The 18,461-nt window shown below is 38.7% G+C and overlaps 1 protein-coding gene across 1 annotated transcript in view; it reads right to left on the bottom strand.

Annotated features, from left to right (window-relative positions):
* Positions 1–18,461, bottom strand: part of LOC108359608 (1-phosphatidylinositol 4,5-bisphosphate phosphodiesterase classes I and II-like) — a 191,035-nt gene that overhangs the window by 74,420 nt on the left and 98,154 nt on the right. Inside the window, exons 7-10 of the mRNA XM_017611533.1 lie at positions 2,777–3,101; positions 1,919–2,363; positions 1,479–1,844; positions 1,274–1,418 (exon numbers count right to left, since the gene is read on the bottom strand). Of these exons, the coding sequence (XP_017467022.1) occupies positions 1,274–1,418; positions 1,479–1,844; positions 1,919–2,363; positions 2,777–3,101 (1,281 nt within the window). The remainder of the gene's footprint in view (positions 1–1,273; positions 1,419–1,478; positions 1,845–1,918; positions 2,364–2,776; positions 3,102–18,461) is intronic.

The following is an 18,461-nucleotide window of genomic DNA, read 5'->3' on the forward strand; positions in this document are numbered from 1 at the left end:
CGGTGTCACGCATTTTCTTCCATTCAAAGTATGTGTGACCATAACGCAAATAATAACACCATCCGCAAAGAAAATTATCAACAATCAACGCGAATTTTTAGCTACTTCAAACTTGCAATTTCTTAAACTAGAACTTAATGGGCTCTAAAACTGCACACCTAGATTTTTCCTAAAGTTCTTATTAGAAAGGTTTGTGTTGTTTTAAAATTTTTTTGAATTTTTCTATTTTTTTACAAAGTTTGAAATTTGGACTTATGTGGTTTTTGTTAGATAGTGAGTTGAATTTTTATAAAAAAAAAATTGCCGAAACTGGTCATAATTCCGTGTCCCTAGTATTTTCCACATGACTGTATGTGGGCGTGTCCAACCCCGCCCACTTTTACATATTACAGTTTTTACTCTTAACAGACTTTAGGGTAAAAATTTTATACCGATATGTCCATTAAAAGTATTTTTGGCCGCTCTCCCCATATAAATGCAACCACTGTGCAACGCTGACGCTTTTGTTTAGGTATGGCAGTTACAAATGACGGATTTCGGAGTAGGTCATCCAGTTTTTGCAATAGTTAATATTTTTTTAATTTTGTTAAGTTCTTAGCATACTATTTTAGTATTCTGCTGGCGGAGGGAGGATCTGAAATACTTTAGCAAAATAAGGCAAATAATACACATACATAAATTTATCATTTTACTCAGCATTAAAAGCTCTATTCATCCCTTTGGCCTTTTTTAGGCAAGACTACCTTGAGCTGCATGTATTCCATATTTTAGGCTGTTGCACGCTTTTTTTTAATCGGTATCTATTAATACTTAAAAGTATCGTCTGAGAAAATCAATATACTTGCCACCAATCCTTTGGAAAACAATTTGGGCCGACTATTTCATAACTTTGCAGTGTCACTTTTAAAATATACGAGTACGTCCTATGAGTTTTCCGATTTTTGAGGAGACTTTGCTTCTCGAATAAGAAAAAACCGGACACTCTAAACTGTTTAATAAAAGCTGAAAATTTGTATGCGACAGGTATAATAAAAAACAGGGATGGAATTGTCAGACAGCGAAATATAGGGACACGTGGGATCAGCGCTATTTCATACTTGTCAAAAAAATTTCGTGAGCCAAAGTGTTTTCTCAAGGCTGAAATTCTCCAAGATAATAACCAAACCTATAAAGTTATTAAAGGACACAGTCAGACTCATTTGTGATAGGACCACACGTGGCCACGTCAGCCAGCAATATATAGAAGTAATAGATAGACTTAAGCAAATGATACCTTATTACGGTGCTCCGCTAGTGCGTTGCGCACCAATTCATGTTGTTTTTGCAGGTCATCGGTTCGTTTGTCGTAGGTCTGCTTCAAACGTACTCGTTCTGCCACACCGCGTTCTACCACTGAGCTGGCCACTTCACGTTTCATTCTGCCAGAGTAGAATTATATAATTTGGTTTATAACACTGAGCCACTTTATGCTTTATTACCTAACCAACTCATCGCGATCCCGATGTACGGAAGACAAATTCTTTACCTCAGTTCGTCGTGCCTCCTGCAATTGATGCATTACTTCAGAAGTTACTCGATCCAAGGACGCTTTAAGTTGCTTAATTTGGTTTGCTTGTGAATTTCGCAACACCTTTTCCGCTAACGCATAGATTACCTCATGGTACTTCTCCTGAATATCACGCATCTGCGAAGAATACTCCCTGCAAGAGGAAAGCATTCTCTCCTGTTGGGAGCGTGTTCCCAGCGATGGACTTTCTCCTTCAATACAAGTGGCCCCGTCAGTACAGACTTCATTTATATTCCCAATATCCGGCAAACAAGGCGGCACCTCCGCGCCCGTATCACTAAAAGAAATACAGTTACTACTTTTAATGTGAAAGCCATTGAATGCTCAAGGCGCGAATGTATACACACTTACAGACTTCTATTGCTGAGCCGTTTCTTTAGCTTGGTGGCAATGTTAAACATTGCCTTCTTGTTTCCATCTATTGGACTAGACTTTTGCATTGCGATTTTGATCTTCTCCTTATCATGTTTTTTACGGAGCGATTCCAATTTCTTTTCCATTTCAAACCGCTTCTCACGCACCATCTTGTGGTCTAATATCTTATCCAATGGCTCTGCATGCACTAAATCTAAATCGAACTGTGACGATTCCACTTGCCGCATAGATGTTTGCGCAGTCGACTCGAGCGAATGTTGGTGTGTGAACCCTGGTCCAGCTGTTGTGATCGCATCTGCGGTGTCTTGCTCAACTCCTGAAGATACTTCTACATTGGTTACGGTAGCGGCTATGATGCTGGGTCGGTGCTTGGGGCTCATTGTTGTGGACTCAAATGGACGAAGCTCTTTTTTCTGACCACCTACTTGTACAAAAACGACTTTGTTTGTCAAGTTCAATGGACGCAGGCGAAAATGTAACGGGGTAGCATGCAAGCGGAGGTTTTTTGGTATGCAAGTAGTGTTGTTATGTGGCGTGAGGTTAGAGTTTCGATAATTAGTTATTGATAGAGATTGGAAATGTTGAAGTGTCCAGTAACCAACAGAAGACGGAAGTTTATTGAAATAAGTAAAAAAAGAAACAAAGCATAATCTAGTTCAGGTAACTAAATAAAGAATAAATAAATTCAATGTATTCTACTTAAAATCAGTACAAAAAATATAAGTGGGTATAAGTTTCTCACAATGATGAATTACAACGTGAGCTAAGCCAATGCTTTTGATTTCATGCTCATATGTGCACCTACATACCCTGGTTCAAACATTTAAAACTTACATGAGTTGATATCCTCTGATGAAATCGGTTCCGTGCCCTCGGTGAGCACAGCCAATTGTTTGTCACGTTTTTCAAGTTCACTTTGGTATTTAATTGGATTAGCTAATGCCTCTGCAAAATTCGATAGATCGTCTGGCACATAGTCCTTAACCACGATGTACAGAAAGAGGGATGCTAGTGTTATTGGTTGACCCAATTCGGTCCGTAGATTCACATGACGATACCCAGGGCACAACCCAATGACGGGAAGAACACGATGTCCTAGAAACTTCCCTCCCTCTTCATAAGCCGCAACGCGTATGTTGGCCAGTTCGGGTAGCACTACCTGCAAATAAAGATGCATATAACACTATAGGGAAAATCTCAAAGTTTGAAATGACACAAAAACGCCGAAACACATAAGCTTAACTTTGAGTAGATTACGAATCTGTACTCAGTCTTTCTAGAACAGGTAATGTTTGCAAGATATTTTTATTTTTATGGAAAAAAAATCAAATTTTAACTGGGAAACATATAAAAAAAATTACTCGGAATTTAGGAAAAGAACACACCAAGTTTTTTTTTGCGTGCCGGTGTTAGGATTAGTGAACTGGGTTGGCTATTAGCTAGGAGATAGTACATATATGTAGGTATGCAGGTCAGTGGTGCACAGCGTTGGCAGAGCTCCCAATACAAGCAAACTATTTTTGTATCTGTATGTGTGTACTCTGCAAAACAGCTCGCGCATGTGATGCTTACAGCATGAAGTACAAACGCAAACTGACCGGCTGCTAGCGGCGCATAAGTTCGGTAGCTGCGCACACACGACTTGTGTGTGAAAGCCGAGTAGCTCCCGGAGACTCCCGTGTGCATCACTGATGTAGGTACATATTTTTCAATGAAAAATAAAATCACTCGTAATGCAAAGGATAAGTTGGAATTAGATAAAAAATTTGATTTTGATCCTTGTTTTTAAAAACTATGCAAATGGGACTTTTACAGGCTTATTCTGTATGTTGCCGCCGAAACCAGCCCTAATGCTTCAATCATAAATGCGACCTTTCGTATGCACTGAAGTTTGCTTTCGTACTACTATTCGGAGCAAAGTAAGAGGACGAGAAAAGACAAGAGTTTTTAAAGCGCCACGCTGTAATATTTTATAATTAACTTTCATAACTAAATTTGTTAAACAAACGTTATAGCTGCTATTGAAACAAAATCGTTTATCTTCTTTGCAGATAATAAATCTTTAAAAACTTTTTGAACACTTGTTGGCACTTGGATTATTACTTGGAGTCGCGTTTATTGTTCTGCACGTACACGTGCCAAAGGCTCTTGTATAAAAAGGCGACAGTGACGAAGACGTTCGCTAGAATACATTAAGCGAAATAAGCAGCATCCGTTCTGAAAATAGCAATTGCACCTCAGTTTTTCGAGCTCCACACTATAGCGCTGCAGCAGACATGTGAATTTGTAAGGTCTGTGGAAAGAAGGCAGATAAATCGGTTGTGGAAGACTGGGTGCAGTGCGATGTATGTGAACATTGGTTTCACTTCGTATGCGCTGGTGTAGACGAAAGTGTGCAGCGTCGTGATTGGAGTTGTGCTTCCTGTGTTAAGGAAACGAACATCAGAGGACCAGGGCATAAAAGCACAATGCAGCAGACAGATGCATCGGCTGATTCATCATCAGAAGCGACACAATCTGAACCAGTCGCACAGCAACTACCCAGTTTACAGCCAGATCTGCGCTTTCACCTTCGCAAGTAGCAGCCAGGCAAGCCATACCGAAAGAGTTGCCAATCTTTATCGGCGATCCGGAAGAGTGGCCGATGTTCATCAGTACGTTTGAGCACTGTACATCCATAGCAGGGTTTTCGAATGTGGAAAATAGGTTGCGTTTACAGCGGTGTCTTAAAGGTAAGGAACGTGAATTGGTCAAGGACAAGTTGCTCCTTCCAACGATGGTTCCCGATATTCTCAACGCGCTAAAGATATTTTTTGAGCAGTAATTCAGCGAATGGCTATATCGTATAGCCGAAACAGCATCGACGGTAGTATCACCTGCTGTCATCTACAAAACAAACTCCGTGAACACCCACAGCAGCAGCAATAGTGTACAGGCAAGAAACGACATGCAACGTGGCCAGAACTGCTCGCACGCAGAGAACCTCTCTCTGCTCCAGTCAAAGCAGTATACGATGAAATGCGCGCGTGTGGTACGACTGATCACTACGTCGCGCTGTGTTCAACCTTCAAGGACTTGTCGGCAAACGAGAGGTGGCAGATGATAAAAAAGGAGAAAGCTTGTTATCGGTGTATGAAGACTCACCGCAAGGGCTGTTTCTCAAAGAAGATTTGCGGCGTAAACGGCTGTTCTAAAAAGCACCACCCACTTCTACATAGCGAGGGTAACTAAGGTACAAAGAAGGCAGAAAACGATCAGGACGTGGTAAGCACGCATCGGCTGATAACACCAGCAGTCAGTGCTTACGCATGATACCAGTGAAGCTTCATGCAGCAGGTAATACAATTGAAATTTTTGCGTTTTTGGACGAGTTACGCAGCAGCTATCCCTATTTAACGGATGTACCTTTGCCTTTGTATAATGGCATCCAACCAACGTTGCTCATAGGAGCAGACAAGTGGAAAATTTGCAGTTCCCCGCAGAATACGCGAAGGCAAGCGGCATGAGCCGATCGCTTCCAAGTGTTTGCTGGAATGGAGCATCCAAGTGACGATGCATCACTGCGAATGCCAATAGCAAAAGTTACACGACATCGTTAAAGAGAGCTTCAGATTGGAGTCAGTGAAACCACAAAACTTACGATCAAACGATGACAAACGGGCTATTGAGATTCTCGATCGAACGTGGATTAAAGTAGATGGACGATGGATGGATGGATTCGAAGTCGTACTCTTATGGCGTGACGATGACTACAGTCTACCTGGAAACTACAACAATGCGGTTAGGCGTCTCAACTGTTTAAAAAATAAGATTAAACGTGAACCCGCATTGTACGACAAAATTGATAACCAAATCCGCAATTTAATACAAAAGAATTATGCAGTTGAACTCTCGGAGACCGATATGGCAATCAACAACAAGCATATCTATCAAGGTATCTTCCAATCTTTATAGCAAAAAATCCCAACAAGCCGAACAAGGTAAGGCGTAAGACTTGTGTGGGATGCGGCAGCGAAGTCTCACGGTACAACGTTTAACGATCATTTACTTACCGGACCACACTTACTACAACATTTCGTCGAGATCCTACTGAGGTTCAGAGTTGGGGAGGTGGCAATCTGTGCGGACATCGCCGAGATGTTCCACAGAATCAACATTCGCAAAGAAGATATGCATGCGCAACGCTTCTTATGGTATGATCAAATCAATGGGCAAACGAAGGCATATGTAATGTGTGTGATGACTTTCGGAACAAGCCGCGGTCCATGCATTGCGCACTACGTCCGGAATAAAAATGGTGAACAAAATCGTCAGAAGTATCCAGGGCATATGAGGCCATTCAAAATGCGCACTATGTGGACGATTACATCGACAGCGCCGAAAATGAAGAAGCAGCATTCGCAGTAGCAGATGAAGTTCGAAATGTTCATCGAGCCGGTGGATTTAAGATCCGAAATTGGGCGTCGAATTCTCCTAATGTTCCCAGAGAGCTATCAAACATTGACCCAGCAGTGCAAAGTCCAGTCCAGTTCGGAGAGGCCGAAAAGGTGCTGGGTATGTATTGGGAGCCATATAATGATGTCTTTAAGTATATTGTTAGGATTGCTCGACAGCGGCGAGACGTCTTAGCGGAGGACGTCGTCCAAACAAAGAGAGAAGTTCTCCAGGTTCTCATGTCGATTTTCGACCCATTGGGACTAGTCTCGTGTTACAAGATTGGCTTAAAAATCCTTCTACAACGTGCATGGCGAGTCAATATTGGCTGGGATGAGGTGCTGCCAGAGGAGCTCGTCGACGGTTGGCAACTATGGAAGCGTACGCTGACACTGGTTGAAGCAATCGAAATTCCGAGGTTCTACTCTAAACATTTGGTTTCTGGCACGCAAGTAGAATTGCACATGTTTTTTGACGCAAGCGAATATGCTTACGCTGCAGTCTGTTACCTGAGGGTCCTTCGAGGAGATGTCGTCGATTTGTCGCTAGTGGCCGCGAAAAGCAAAGTCGCTTCACTTAAACCGGTTTCGATTCCGCGCATGGAGTTGCAAGCTGCTGTGATGGACGTGCGTTTTGCTCAGAGAATTATAAACGTTCCTATACTAAAAATACAAAACGTGACATATTGGTCAGATTCGAGAACCGTTTTGCAGTAGTTGAAGATGGATCCACGCAATTTTCAGCAATTCGTCATGCATCGTGTCGGAGAGATCCTTGAGAACTCATGCAGCAAACAATGGCGATGGGTTCCGACGAAATTAATCGTGGCGGACGCAGCAACCAGGGTGGAAAACCAATGAGCGGCTGCACGGTCCCGATTTCCTGTTTATGACAAGCTTCAACTGGCCCGAATTCGAGTGCAATGCTGATGACGTTGATACGACCGAGTTGCGCAAACATATATATGTGATGAGGAAAACTCCAGCCATCACCCTCAGCGTGGAATACTTCTCCGATTGGCGGTCACGACATTTGTTTTATACCTATCTAAGCTAAAGGCTAGATTACACGGCTACAGCAAGCCCAACAAGAATACACCCGAGATGATCCGCACAGCAGAGAATATTCTCATCAAGCAGGCGCAGTTTGAAACATATTTATCCGAGGTCAGTTCGCTACACGCTGGGCAATCGCTGGGTAAACAAAGCAGATTGTCTGGGCTAAATGCTTACCTAGATGATCATGGAATTTTGCGCATCCAAGGAGGAGCCAGTTCTATCGACTGCCACATGAACGCCATTGAAATTCCGCGAGAGAACCATACGACGTTTCTCATCATTAGGGCCCATCATGAAAACTTTTACTATATGGCTCACGAGACCGTCATCAACAACGTGAGAAGTTCCTACTACATACCACGTATTGGGGTATTGTACAAAGTAGTTCGACACTCCTGTCGGAAGTGCAAACTTCACTCAGTGGTACCTACACCTCAACAGATGGCACCGATACCTGCTGCAAGACTGGCCAGCTTCGCCAAGCCGTTCACTTATACCGGCGTAGACTATTTAGAAGAGATGGGTCGTGCTTTTCACGTGCTTGACTCTCAGTGCAGTACATTTTGAGATAGCCTACAGCCTGGACTCTAGTTCTTGCATCATGCGCCTACGTAATTTTATGGCAAGACGAGGCACTCCGAAAATTTAGTCCGACAATGGCACGAATTTTAAAGCAACAGGAAAGCTAGTTCGTGAAAAGCTCATCGACAAAATTTCCGTTAAATACGACCGTATAATATGGCCACTCAGTACTCCACACATGGGGGGAGTATGGGAGCGCCTCGTCCGGTCAGCGAAAACCACATTACGAAGCATCTGTCTCTCATATTCATTCAACAACGTCTACCATGCGCATTAATGGAAGCATAATTCATCATAAATTCACGCCCACTTACCTTTGTGAGCCTCGAATCGTCTGACGACACTGCATTAACCCCCAACCACTTACTACTTGGTTCGGCGGATGGGTACAAGCCTGCTTGCAGTGACGACATGGAAGTCAGGCAGCGTTGGCGTCGAGTGCAACTATTCACAGATTCCTTTTGGCAGCGTTGGGTAAAGGAATACCACCAGTGCTCACGAGACGAAATAAATGGTTCCAGAAATCCACACCTCTGGCTGTTAACTATATGGTAATCGTCGTAGATGAAAACCTACCACGAAACATGTGACCCAAAGGTCGTGTTATCAGCACAGTGATGGCGAAGGATGGTCAAGTTAGACAAATCAAAAAAGTAAAGACAAATCTAGGAGTAATGGAAAGACCGGCGAAGGAGGTATCTAAGCTGGATGTCGGCTCAGAACATGGTAAATAACCCGGTGGTCATTTACGAAGGGGGGATGTTGCCGTCGAAACCAGGCTTAATGCTTCAATCATAAATGCGACCTTGCGTATGTACTGAAGTTTGCTATTTTTAATTTCGTACTATTATTCGGAGCAAAGTAAGAGGACGAGAAAACAAAAAAGTTTTTAAAGCGCTACGCTGTAATATTTTATAATTAACTTTCATAACTAAATTAGTTAAATAAACGTTATAGCTGCTATTGAAACATAATCCTTTATCTTCTTTGCCGATAATACTGTACGTTACCGAACTTGCTACCGGAAAATTTTATTACGAAACATTTTGACTTTTACATGTAACCGCAATTCTATGTAGGTACATTGACAACGCTGTCAATATATACAGAAATTCAGCTATGGATTTTAGTAGAAACTCTGGTATTGCATACGATACGTTCAGTATCTCGTTACCAGTTTCTAAGGCAGTAACACAATTTATCGGTTACAAGAAAGCACAGACAGCGAAAAGGTTTTAAAATCCACGCAAACTTTATTTTCAGGTTGCAACATTTTTGTTACCAGCGCAGAATAGACCTAAATAATTTTTTTTTGCTCCAACAATTCACGTTCACGATTTATTTCCTAATATTATGGTTTGGTCGTTGGAAGGCATGCTTCCAAGGCCATCTTAAGTAACCTAACAAAAGTGTCCGCGAAGAAGTTCTTTTAATTTCCCCAATGATACGGCGTTTCGTAGAACGGTTAATCAAATAACTAAATACATTTGAAGAATTTTTCCTCTTCACTCCATGGAGGTACAATGATCCACTTCGATGGTGAGCCTGTCCTTGAAACTGTATAAGTATGGTGTAGCTGGTGGAAATTTTAACCCTTCGGAGGGCCCGTTTTGAAAGTTACACGAGAGGGCGCGCCGCGGCAATTTAGCCGCAAGGTGTATCTCTAATGCTGACAGCATTTTTTTTTATTTATGTCGAAAAATCATTCAAATAAAACATTTGAATAATTTCAGTTCAGTTCAGTTTATTAATCATTTTGCTTATCTTACTAATATTATAAATGTGAAAGTTTGTATGTTTGGACGTTTGGGAAATCATCACGCGGAAACTACTGAACGGATTTGCATGAAATTTTATGCGCCGATAGCTTATGGGCCAGATTGGTTAATAGGCAATTTTTTTTAAGAGTTTGCATGAAAATTTGCACAAAATAGCTTATTACCTATGTAGATTGTAAAATAGGCTACTTTTCTTAAGAGTTGCCACCTGTTAAAAAAATTAATTTAATTAATACGCAGAAACGACTGAACGGATTTGCATGAAATTTTGCAAGCAGATAGCTTATGACCTATAGCGGAAAATAGGCAATTTTTTTGGAAGAGTTGCCACCTGTTAAAAAAATTAATTTAATTAATACGCAGAAACGACTGAACGGATTTGCATGAAATTGGGAACAGAGATAGCTTATGACCTACGATGGAAAACAGGCTACTATTTTAGGAGTTGCCACCTATTAGAAAATTTTAATTAACGCAATACGCGGAAATGACTGAACCGATTTGCACACAGATAGCTTATGACCTAGATTACTTTTTTAAGAATTGCCACCTGTTTAAAAATGAAATTTTGCTCACAGATGGTTTATTACCTGGATTGAAAAATAGGCTACTTCCTTAAATTAAAAAATTTGGTACACGTTAGATGGTGTTATACTGAAAGTGATTCCTATAACTAAAGTCCCCTTCCATACAAATTGGAATTTTCATATTACATACATGTCTTTGGAAGTATTTGTGGGAGAAAACTGGAACTTGGTATTGAGATGTGTATGTGAAATCAATGTTGGCATTAAACGATTGATTTTTTAATCAATTAGTTAATTCGATTGAATTCAATCTGCTTACAGTTAATCATGATTAATTTTAATCTGATTAAACAGTTAACAGTTAAACAGTTAATCGTAACCGCGATTAAAAAAATAAAGTTTTTATCATTAACTCTCAATTTGATCAAGTAGGTTTGGTGATTAATAAATTTATGCTGGAATTTTCCTGTGCCAACACTGTGTGAAATCATATTCATACTCACAAGAAAAATGGACGTTTTTGGAAAAGAGGCGTAGCACCTCCCATACTGATTGAAAGTTTCATATTGCATATCTCTTCAAATGCTTAGGTAAAGTACTCAAGCTTGGTACGGAGGTGTATATTGCAGAGGACTGGAACTTGGCACCGAGATTTGTATAAAAAATTATTTCCATACTCAAGGAGAAGAATTTGCGTTATTCGAAAAGGGGACATGGTTCCTGTCGTACAAATGTACTGTTTTATACTGCTTATCTCTAGAGGTGTTCATGGTAGAGTACCGGGACTTGGTACTGGGGTATGTAAAATCAATTCTAAATTCATGGAAGAAGATTAGCGTTATAAGAAAAAGGGGCGTGGCACTTCCAGTACAAATTTACTTTTTCTTGCCACATATCACTGGAAGTGTTTGTGGAAGAATACTGGAACTTGGTACGGAGTTGGGTATGTATACAAAATGTATCAATTGCTCATGGAAAAAATGTGAGTTATTAAAAAACGAGGCATTTCGCCTACCATACATACTAAAAGCTTCTTAATACATATCTCTGGAAGGATAGAAAATCTCTCGAAGTATTTTAAATTTGTTATGGAGATTTATTTTATAAGTGCCGTACTGACAGAATAAATTTCATTAAATGGAAAATGGAGAGCCGGGTTCGGCCTTGTAATCTAAAGCTCTCTTGAGGCATTTGCTACAGTAATGAGAAGTGGTATTTTATCAAGCCAGGTTACTAAATTTGAGTTGGAAATATTATAACTCGCTGTGGCACCTCCAAGAAGGTTACACGTTCACGCGTCGTATACCTGGAAACATTTTAAGGTAAACATGGAGGGATTGATATCTTTCGTATGCCTAGCGCGCAGACGAGATTTTATAATTTCATAGTTTTAAACGGCCTAAATACCTTATCTCCCTTAAAAAATAACTAGCTATAACGAAATGGGCACAGAAATAAAATCTAACATCATTAAGTTATTTTTCATATTTGTATAAAAGCGCGGGGTGAAACCCGTGGGTATAAGCTAGTATCTACATAAATTTCAAATATAATCACAATATTGCAAAGCATGTATATGTATAACGTACTAGATATAAGAAAAGATAGGGCATTTTATATGTTAAGCATAACATAGCGTCAAATGCCAATCCTAGTTATGTTAGAAATACAGTGGGGTGGACTGTTGAAAAAATGGAAAATTTTAAAAAAGATAAGTAGTAACAAAACTTATAAACTTCTAACAAAAATTATGTACATCAGGTAGCAGTTGTATTTGAGAATAATTAATTAACTACAAAACTTAAAGGTGTAAATTTATTATTCAATTATTTGTCCGTAGCAAAACTTCGATTTAAAGATACGACATGCCTAAAAGGAAGGCTTTTACATGTTTCAAACACTGGTGAAGATTCCTTAAGTCACGAATAACGGCAGGTAGTGCATTATATAATTTGCGAGACACTATTGTATAGAATTTGTTAGAGTGCGTGGTTCTCCAAGAAGGCACTGCTACTGAATTGTTTGCGTTTCTCCTCAGATTATAGACTTCAGATGACATGCTTTCCAGATAACCACACCTAATGAAAAAAACTTTCAAAACTTTAAAATAATAAAGACCTCTCACTGGAAGAATCGATAACCTTCTAAAAAGCTCCCTTGAAGGATGCAATCGTTTCACTTTGCAAATTTTTCGTATAGCACTCTTTTGCAATGTAATTAATGGCTGGATTTTATTAAGACTGGAGCCTCCCCAACAGGTGATACCATATAACAACTTAGAGTGAAAAAGCGCGTAGTAAACTGTTTTCAGGGTGTAACTAGAGCAGTAATTCCTGAGTTGGTAGAGACAACGTAGTGAATATTGCAGATATCGATTCAAACGAGAAATGTGACTGAACCAATTCATATTGTTATCGACGATAAGACCTAGATACTGAAATTCCTCAACTATATCAATAACAAAGCAATTAGCGCTACAGGGTATAAGAGAATTGAAAGTATTAGATCTTGACTCAGGACAAAAATGTTGATGATTGGCAAAACGTTCGCAATCTGAAGAATGAAATGTTATGTTGACATCTGGAGGTTGCCTAGAATTCAGACTAAAAAACATAAGCTTGGTTTTGCTGCTGATAATGAGTTTATGTTTTGCAAACCAAGATCTTAAAATAGAGACATCATAATTTATACTGGCAATTAAATCAAAAACATTACTTGACCCATATGCTATGGCAAGGTCGTCAGCAAAAGCAGTGACATTCCCTATAAAAGGTAAGTCAAAGATGGAATTGATATAAACAAGAAAAAGAATAGGACCCAACACAGAACCTTGCGGAACCCCTATTTTTATTGAGTTAGGTTCACTGAGAGTGCCTTGAATTCTCACCATTTGCATCCTGCCTGTTAGATAGGATTTAAACCAGTCATGCATAAATCCACGAAAGCCGGCACAATACAATTTATGCAGTAGATATTCATGGTCCACCGTATCAAAAGCCTTCGTGATGTCAACGAAGAGACTCGCGCAGCTTTTTTTGATATATAACTCTTTATAGATGAATGAACAAAATTCAAGGAGCGCATCTTCAGTTGAGCGGCCTGATCTAAACCCGAACTGTTTTGAGCTAAAGAAACTTTTGTTTTCAAGAAATAGTAATATACGACTTTTTAGTGCTTTTTCGAAAACTTTGGAGGCAGATGGCAACAGGGAAATTGGCCTATAATTATTTTTGTCCTTCTTGTTACCCTTTTTAAATAGAGGTATAATGATCGAACATTTCAACTGTTCAGGGAAGACACCTGACACTAGTATTAAAAAGATGTTTCAAAATATCTACTAGATTAAGGGCTGTACTCTTAAGCAGTTTATTAGATATGCCATCATAACCACAAGAACCAGAGTTGTTTAGATTTTTAATAATCGATAAAATCTCTGAACCTGTGAAGGGTTCAAATAAAAAACTATTACTGGAACTGATTACGTCACTACTCGATATGATACAATTGCATGGAGTGAAATAAGATTGCCCTACCGACACAAAGAAGTCATTAAAAATGCCGGAAACAATGGAGGGATCTGAAATATCTTGGCCACGTTCGTTTAAACAGATTACCTGTTCATCACTTACAGGTTTCCTATTGACAACGCTATTAATGAGTTCCCATTGTTTTTTCGAGTTACCTTGACAATCAACAAATCTATTACGAAAATAATTGTCACGCTGTGATTGGATGTCTTTGCTTAAGTCCTTGCATAATTTGCCATAACGAGAGCGAAGTTCCCGATTCGATGGATGCTTACGACATTTACCGCCTAGCTTGTTTTTAAGTTTGATTTTATGGACTAGGTCAAAACTAATCCACGGTTTGAGTATGGTTTTATGCCTTCGTGGGACACAAGTGTAGTTTGCAGATCTTATATGAGAATGCAATGTTTCTAAAAATAACGAGTACGCTTTTGAGATGTCATTCTCGGAATAAACCCTAACCCAATCTTCATGACGCAGCATGCCATTCAATTGCGCATTGTGTTTATACTGAAACATATTATAAGCATTTATTTTTTAAATTTTTATTGGTCATCATCAACAGTGGTGTTGGTACATTCTGCACATTGTGAAATATGCTTGCAATGTTTTCTGCAAACTTTTTTGTATTAATTAATACAACAAATTCTTGTTTTATTATTCCTGGTACATATTCCTGGTTTCAATTTCTGTTTCGTAGCTGGTTCGCTTCTATATAACTTTAAAAACATCTCTTTTTTGTTATTGTTGTTTCCAAAAAATGACACTGAAGATGGCACAACGCCGAAGCCGGTTGTCTCCAAACCAAATATGACAAGGGGTGACCTAAATTAATTCTAAAATACATCATTTAAAAAACATAATTTTTTCTCTAAAACTTGAGAAAATGAATATCATAATAGTTGCAATGTACACGCAAAGTATACATAATTTTAAAATTACACATGACAAAATACTTACAAAATAAAAATTTTGATTTAGACCCTTATCACAAACTCACTTTTTCAACTATCTTAAAAAACATTTTGCGAGTTCCATTCAAATTTTTTTGGTACACGGAATGGCGCGACGCAGAAATTCAGCCGCATATATGAGACGCCAAATTTCAAATACATATATCAACTGAACGATACAACGCAGCAACTAACAGCTAACTGTGAACCATGCTGCATTTCAAAGCTTACAAAGTCACTAAATGGCAGTAGCCGGCTAAATACTACAATTAGTATATGAAAACCATAAATTAAAATTTTTGCGGCTAATTTGCCGCGGCGCGCCCTCCGAAGGGTTGAAATGGGAGAGTATCGTTGGTCTACAGAAATCCAATATACATAGACTTATTTTCGACGGCATATCTTAATGTCGACGTAATCGAACCTGACACTTTTTCTCACTTGACGTTTTTTAGTAATAACTCTACTCCAACGCCACATGACGGCTAATTTTTTCACAGCAATATTTACCCTTACGACACCAATGCATATTCCGAATATAAGCCAAATCCGATCATAAAATTTTTAGTAATAACTCGGCTCCAGCTCCACCTGGCGGGTCAAAATGTGAGCTGAAACTATCCAGATATCCGCTCAAACACACACAATGGCCCCTTTTCAAATAGTCCCACTTTTCCCCATGAGTATGCCATATTATATATCTCCATACCATGTTCGAGTATCTATATGAACTCTTTCACAGATATGCAATAAGAAAAATTAAGCTTGTATGGGAGGTACCACACCCTCTCTTCCAATAACCCCCATTTTCTTCATTGAGTATTGAACTGACTTCATATTTACCCATACTAAGTTCTAGTACTTTACCATGAACATTTTCAGAGATATACAGTATGATAAATTCGGTTTGTATGGGAGGTACCAACCGCTTTAATATAACCATTCTTGGAAGGTCTGAAATAACGAGTGTTTCAGTTGAAATCTGGCAGCATTGATCGTCTAATAACGCGCGTGCTTTTAGTGTGATTGCACGATAACCCTGCTCATTGAAAGTTCCGTCATTCGTGTTGATTGTGCATAAATTTCAAGTGTTTACAATAATATTTGTTGAAAATGGAAGGAAAAGAATTGGCGAATAGCAAGCTAATATTGAACAACTACCTGCAAAATCCAAAACTTCCTCAAACGCAGTTGGCGAAAAAGTTAAAAATTTCAAGATCGACAGTGCAAAATGTGATTGCAAATTTTAAGAAAAATAAAACATTAGATAGGAAGCATGGATCAGGAAAAAAAAGTGGAACAGTTCATAAAGAAATTGAAGAGAAAGTGGGAAATGTGTACAAGAGGAATCCGAACCGATCCGTACGTGACGTTGCTGCAATCGTAAGGACTTCGTCTTCGACAGTTCACAGAATTAAAAAAAGGTTAAATTTACGCACTTACAAAGTGCAAAAAGTCCCAAATAAAGATGCGGAAAAAGTTTCGCTTTGTAAAACAAGAGCGAGAAAATTGTACACCAATTTCCTCACAAAATGTCAATGTCGTATCATGGACGATGAAACTTATTGCGTTGTTGACTTTAAACAAATACCAGGACAGGAATTTTATGTTGCCACTAATAAAGACGAAATTGATGCAAAGTACAAGTACAAAAAAGTGTCGAAATATCCAAAAAAATATCTTGTCTGGCAAGCAATATGCACATGTGGTAAAAAAAATTAAAGAATTCGTAACCGTGGGTACAATTAACACAGAAGTTTATATAACAGAGTGCGTGGAACGGAGACTTCTCCCTTTTATACAAAGTCATGATGTTCCTGTTTTCTTCTGGCCTGATTTAGCCACTTGCCACTATCCAAAAAAAGCCCTAGAGTTTTACGCAGGACATAATGTCAATGTGGTGCCGAAAGAGGCTAACCCTCCGAGTTGTCCTGAGTTACGACCTATTGAAATTTTTTGGGCTCAAATGAAAAGAGAGCTGAAGAAGATAAAATCTGAAGTCCATACAGTAGCACAATTTCGAATAAGATGGCGTACACGGTCAAAAATTTGGGTTTAATTTTTAAACCGCGCTGGGACTACTGCCTTTTTTAAACTTTTAAACCAGTCAATAGTTTTACGCAATTTTAATATATTCTGGTTTACATTTTAGCCCAAAAAGTTCGTGGTTTAAAAATCAAACCAAAATGTTTTAATTCTAGTTTCTAGGTTTCATATATAGAAAATTTGGTTTAAAATCTAAACCGAAATAGAATATGTTTGCACAGCGAAATGTGGTGTTGATTCAAACTCAACACATGAAAGCACATTTACATGCGTGGCTGTAGCTGAGTGTACAAAGATGCTTGATACAATTGGTTGCTACCAAGGCTGTCCGTGTTCAATCCCAACCAGACGGAACATGAAATTTAAGATTGTTTTTCTTTTTTTATTCTTAATTATGAAAATGTTTGGGTTTAAAATTTAAACCGAATTGTTTAAATTCTAAACCCAACATATGTGCTCTCTTTTTTTTAAACTTGAAAGGTTTGTATTTGAAACTGAATTTAGTTTGGTCATATATGTAGTCCAAAAAGTTTAAAATTAAAACCGAAATTTTTAACCGTGTAATCAAGCTAAAAAAATGTCAAAAGATGATGTCCAAAGACTGATGAAGGGGGTATCGCAAAAGGTGCGGCAGTTTTGGAGAGGGGACTAATTTCATTGTTACTTTCCTATTTTTAATAAAAACATATTTCTTAAAAGTGATATATTTTCATTTCGCTTCATTTACTTTGTTTTTGTGAAAATTAGAGCAGCTAATTGGCTGCTAGATTTCAACTGAACCACTTAGTAGGTGTCCGAAATTTCAAAAAACAAGGTTTAGGTGTTCTCGAGCTTTGCGAACAGAATAAAACGCCTATAGTATACCTCAGTGAAATAATTATATGTGCACTGAAGAATTTCTATATAAATCTCTAAAAAATGATGTTGGATATTTTTAAATATTTTTTTATAATATATCACATGAAGATTAACAAATACGACAACATAACAATTTATATTTATTTGCGATTAATTTTATTTCAATTTTTGTTTCATACGTTCTTATGAAATAATTATATATGCAACAATATTTATTTCAATTTCATGGGACTAAACAAAAGTTTTTTGCAAACCTTAGTAATTAATATGTTTTCCCTTCATTAAAAGCGCCTGAGTTAGTCTTCTCGGCATGGAGTCCACCAATTTTTGCAAAGTGTGGAGGCTTATTTCGTCCCATACCTTTACCAACACTTCTTTGAGCTGCTTGATGGTTTGAAACTGTTGACCATTCTTGTAGATCTTGGCCGAAAGTATTCCCCATAAATCCTCGATGGGATTTAGGTCGGGGCTGATTGCTGGCCACTCTAGCAGTGGTATGTTTTTTGATGAAAAAAACTCTTTTGTAATACGTGCAGTGTGGATTGGAGCGTTATCCTGTTGAAATATCCAATCATCTCCATAAAGGTCACCAGCAAATTCAATTAATACATTGTCAAGCAATTCAATGTACATCTGGGAATTGGTTTTGCATCGTATGAAACATAGAGGAGATTTACCAGCATACCCAAAAGCACCCCAAACCATCAACGAGCCACCACCATGGTTCCGCTTAAGTCGATGCTGGCGTGGGTGTCT

The sequence above is a fragment of the Rhagoletis zephyria genome, unplaced genomic scaffold, assembly GCF_001687245.7.
Source record: "Rhagoletis zephyria isolate East Lansing unplaced genomic scaffold, Rhagoletis_zephyria_1.1 Rzeph_scaffold_00420, whole genome shotgun sequence".
NCBI classification, from domain to species: domain Eukaryota; kingdom Metazoa; phylum Arthropoda; class Insecta; order Diptera; family Tephritidae; genus Rhagoletis; species Rhagoletis zephyria.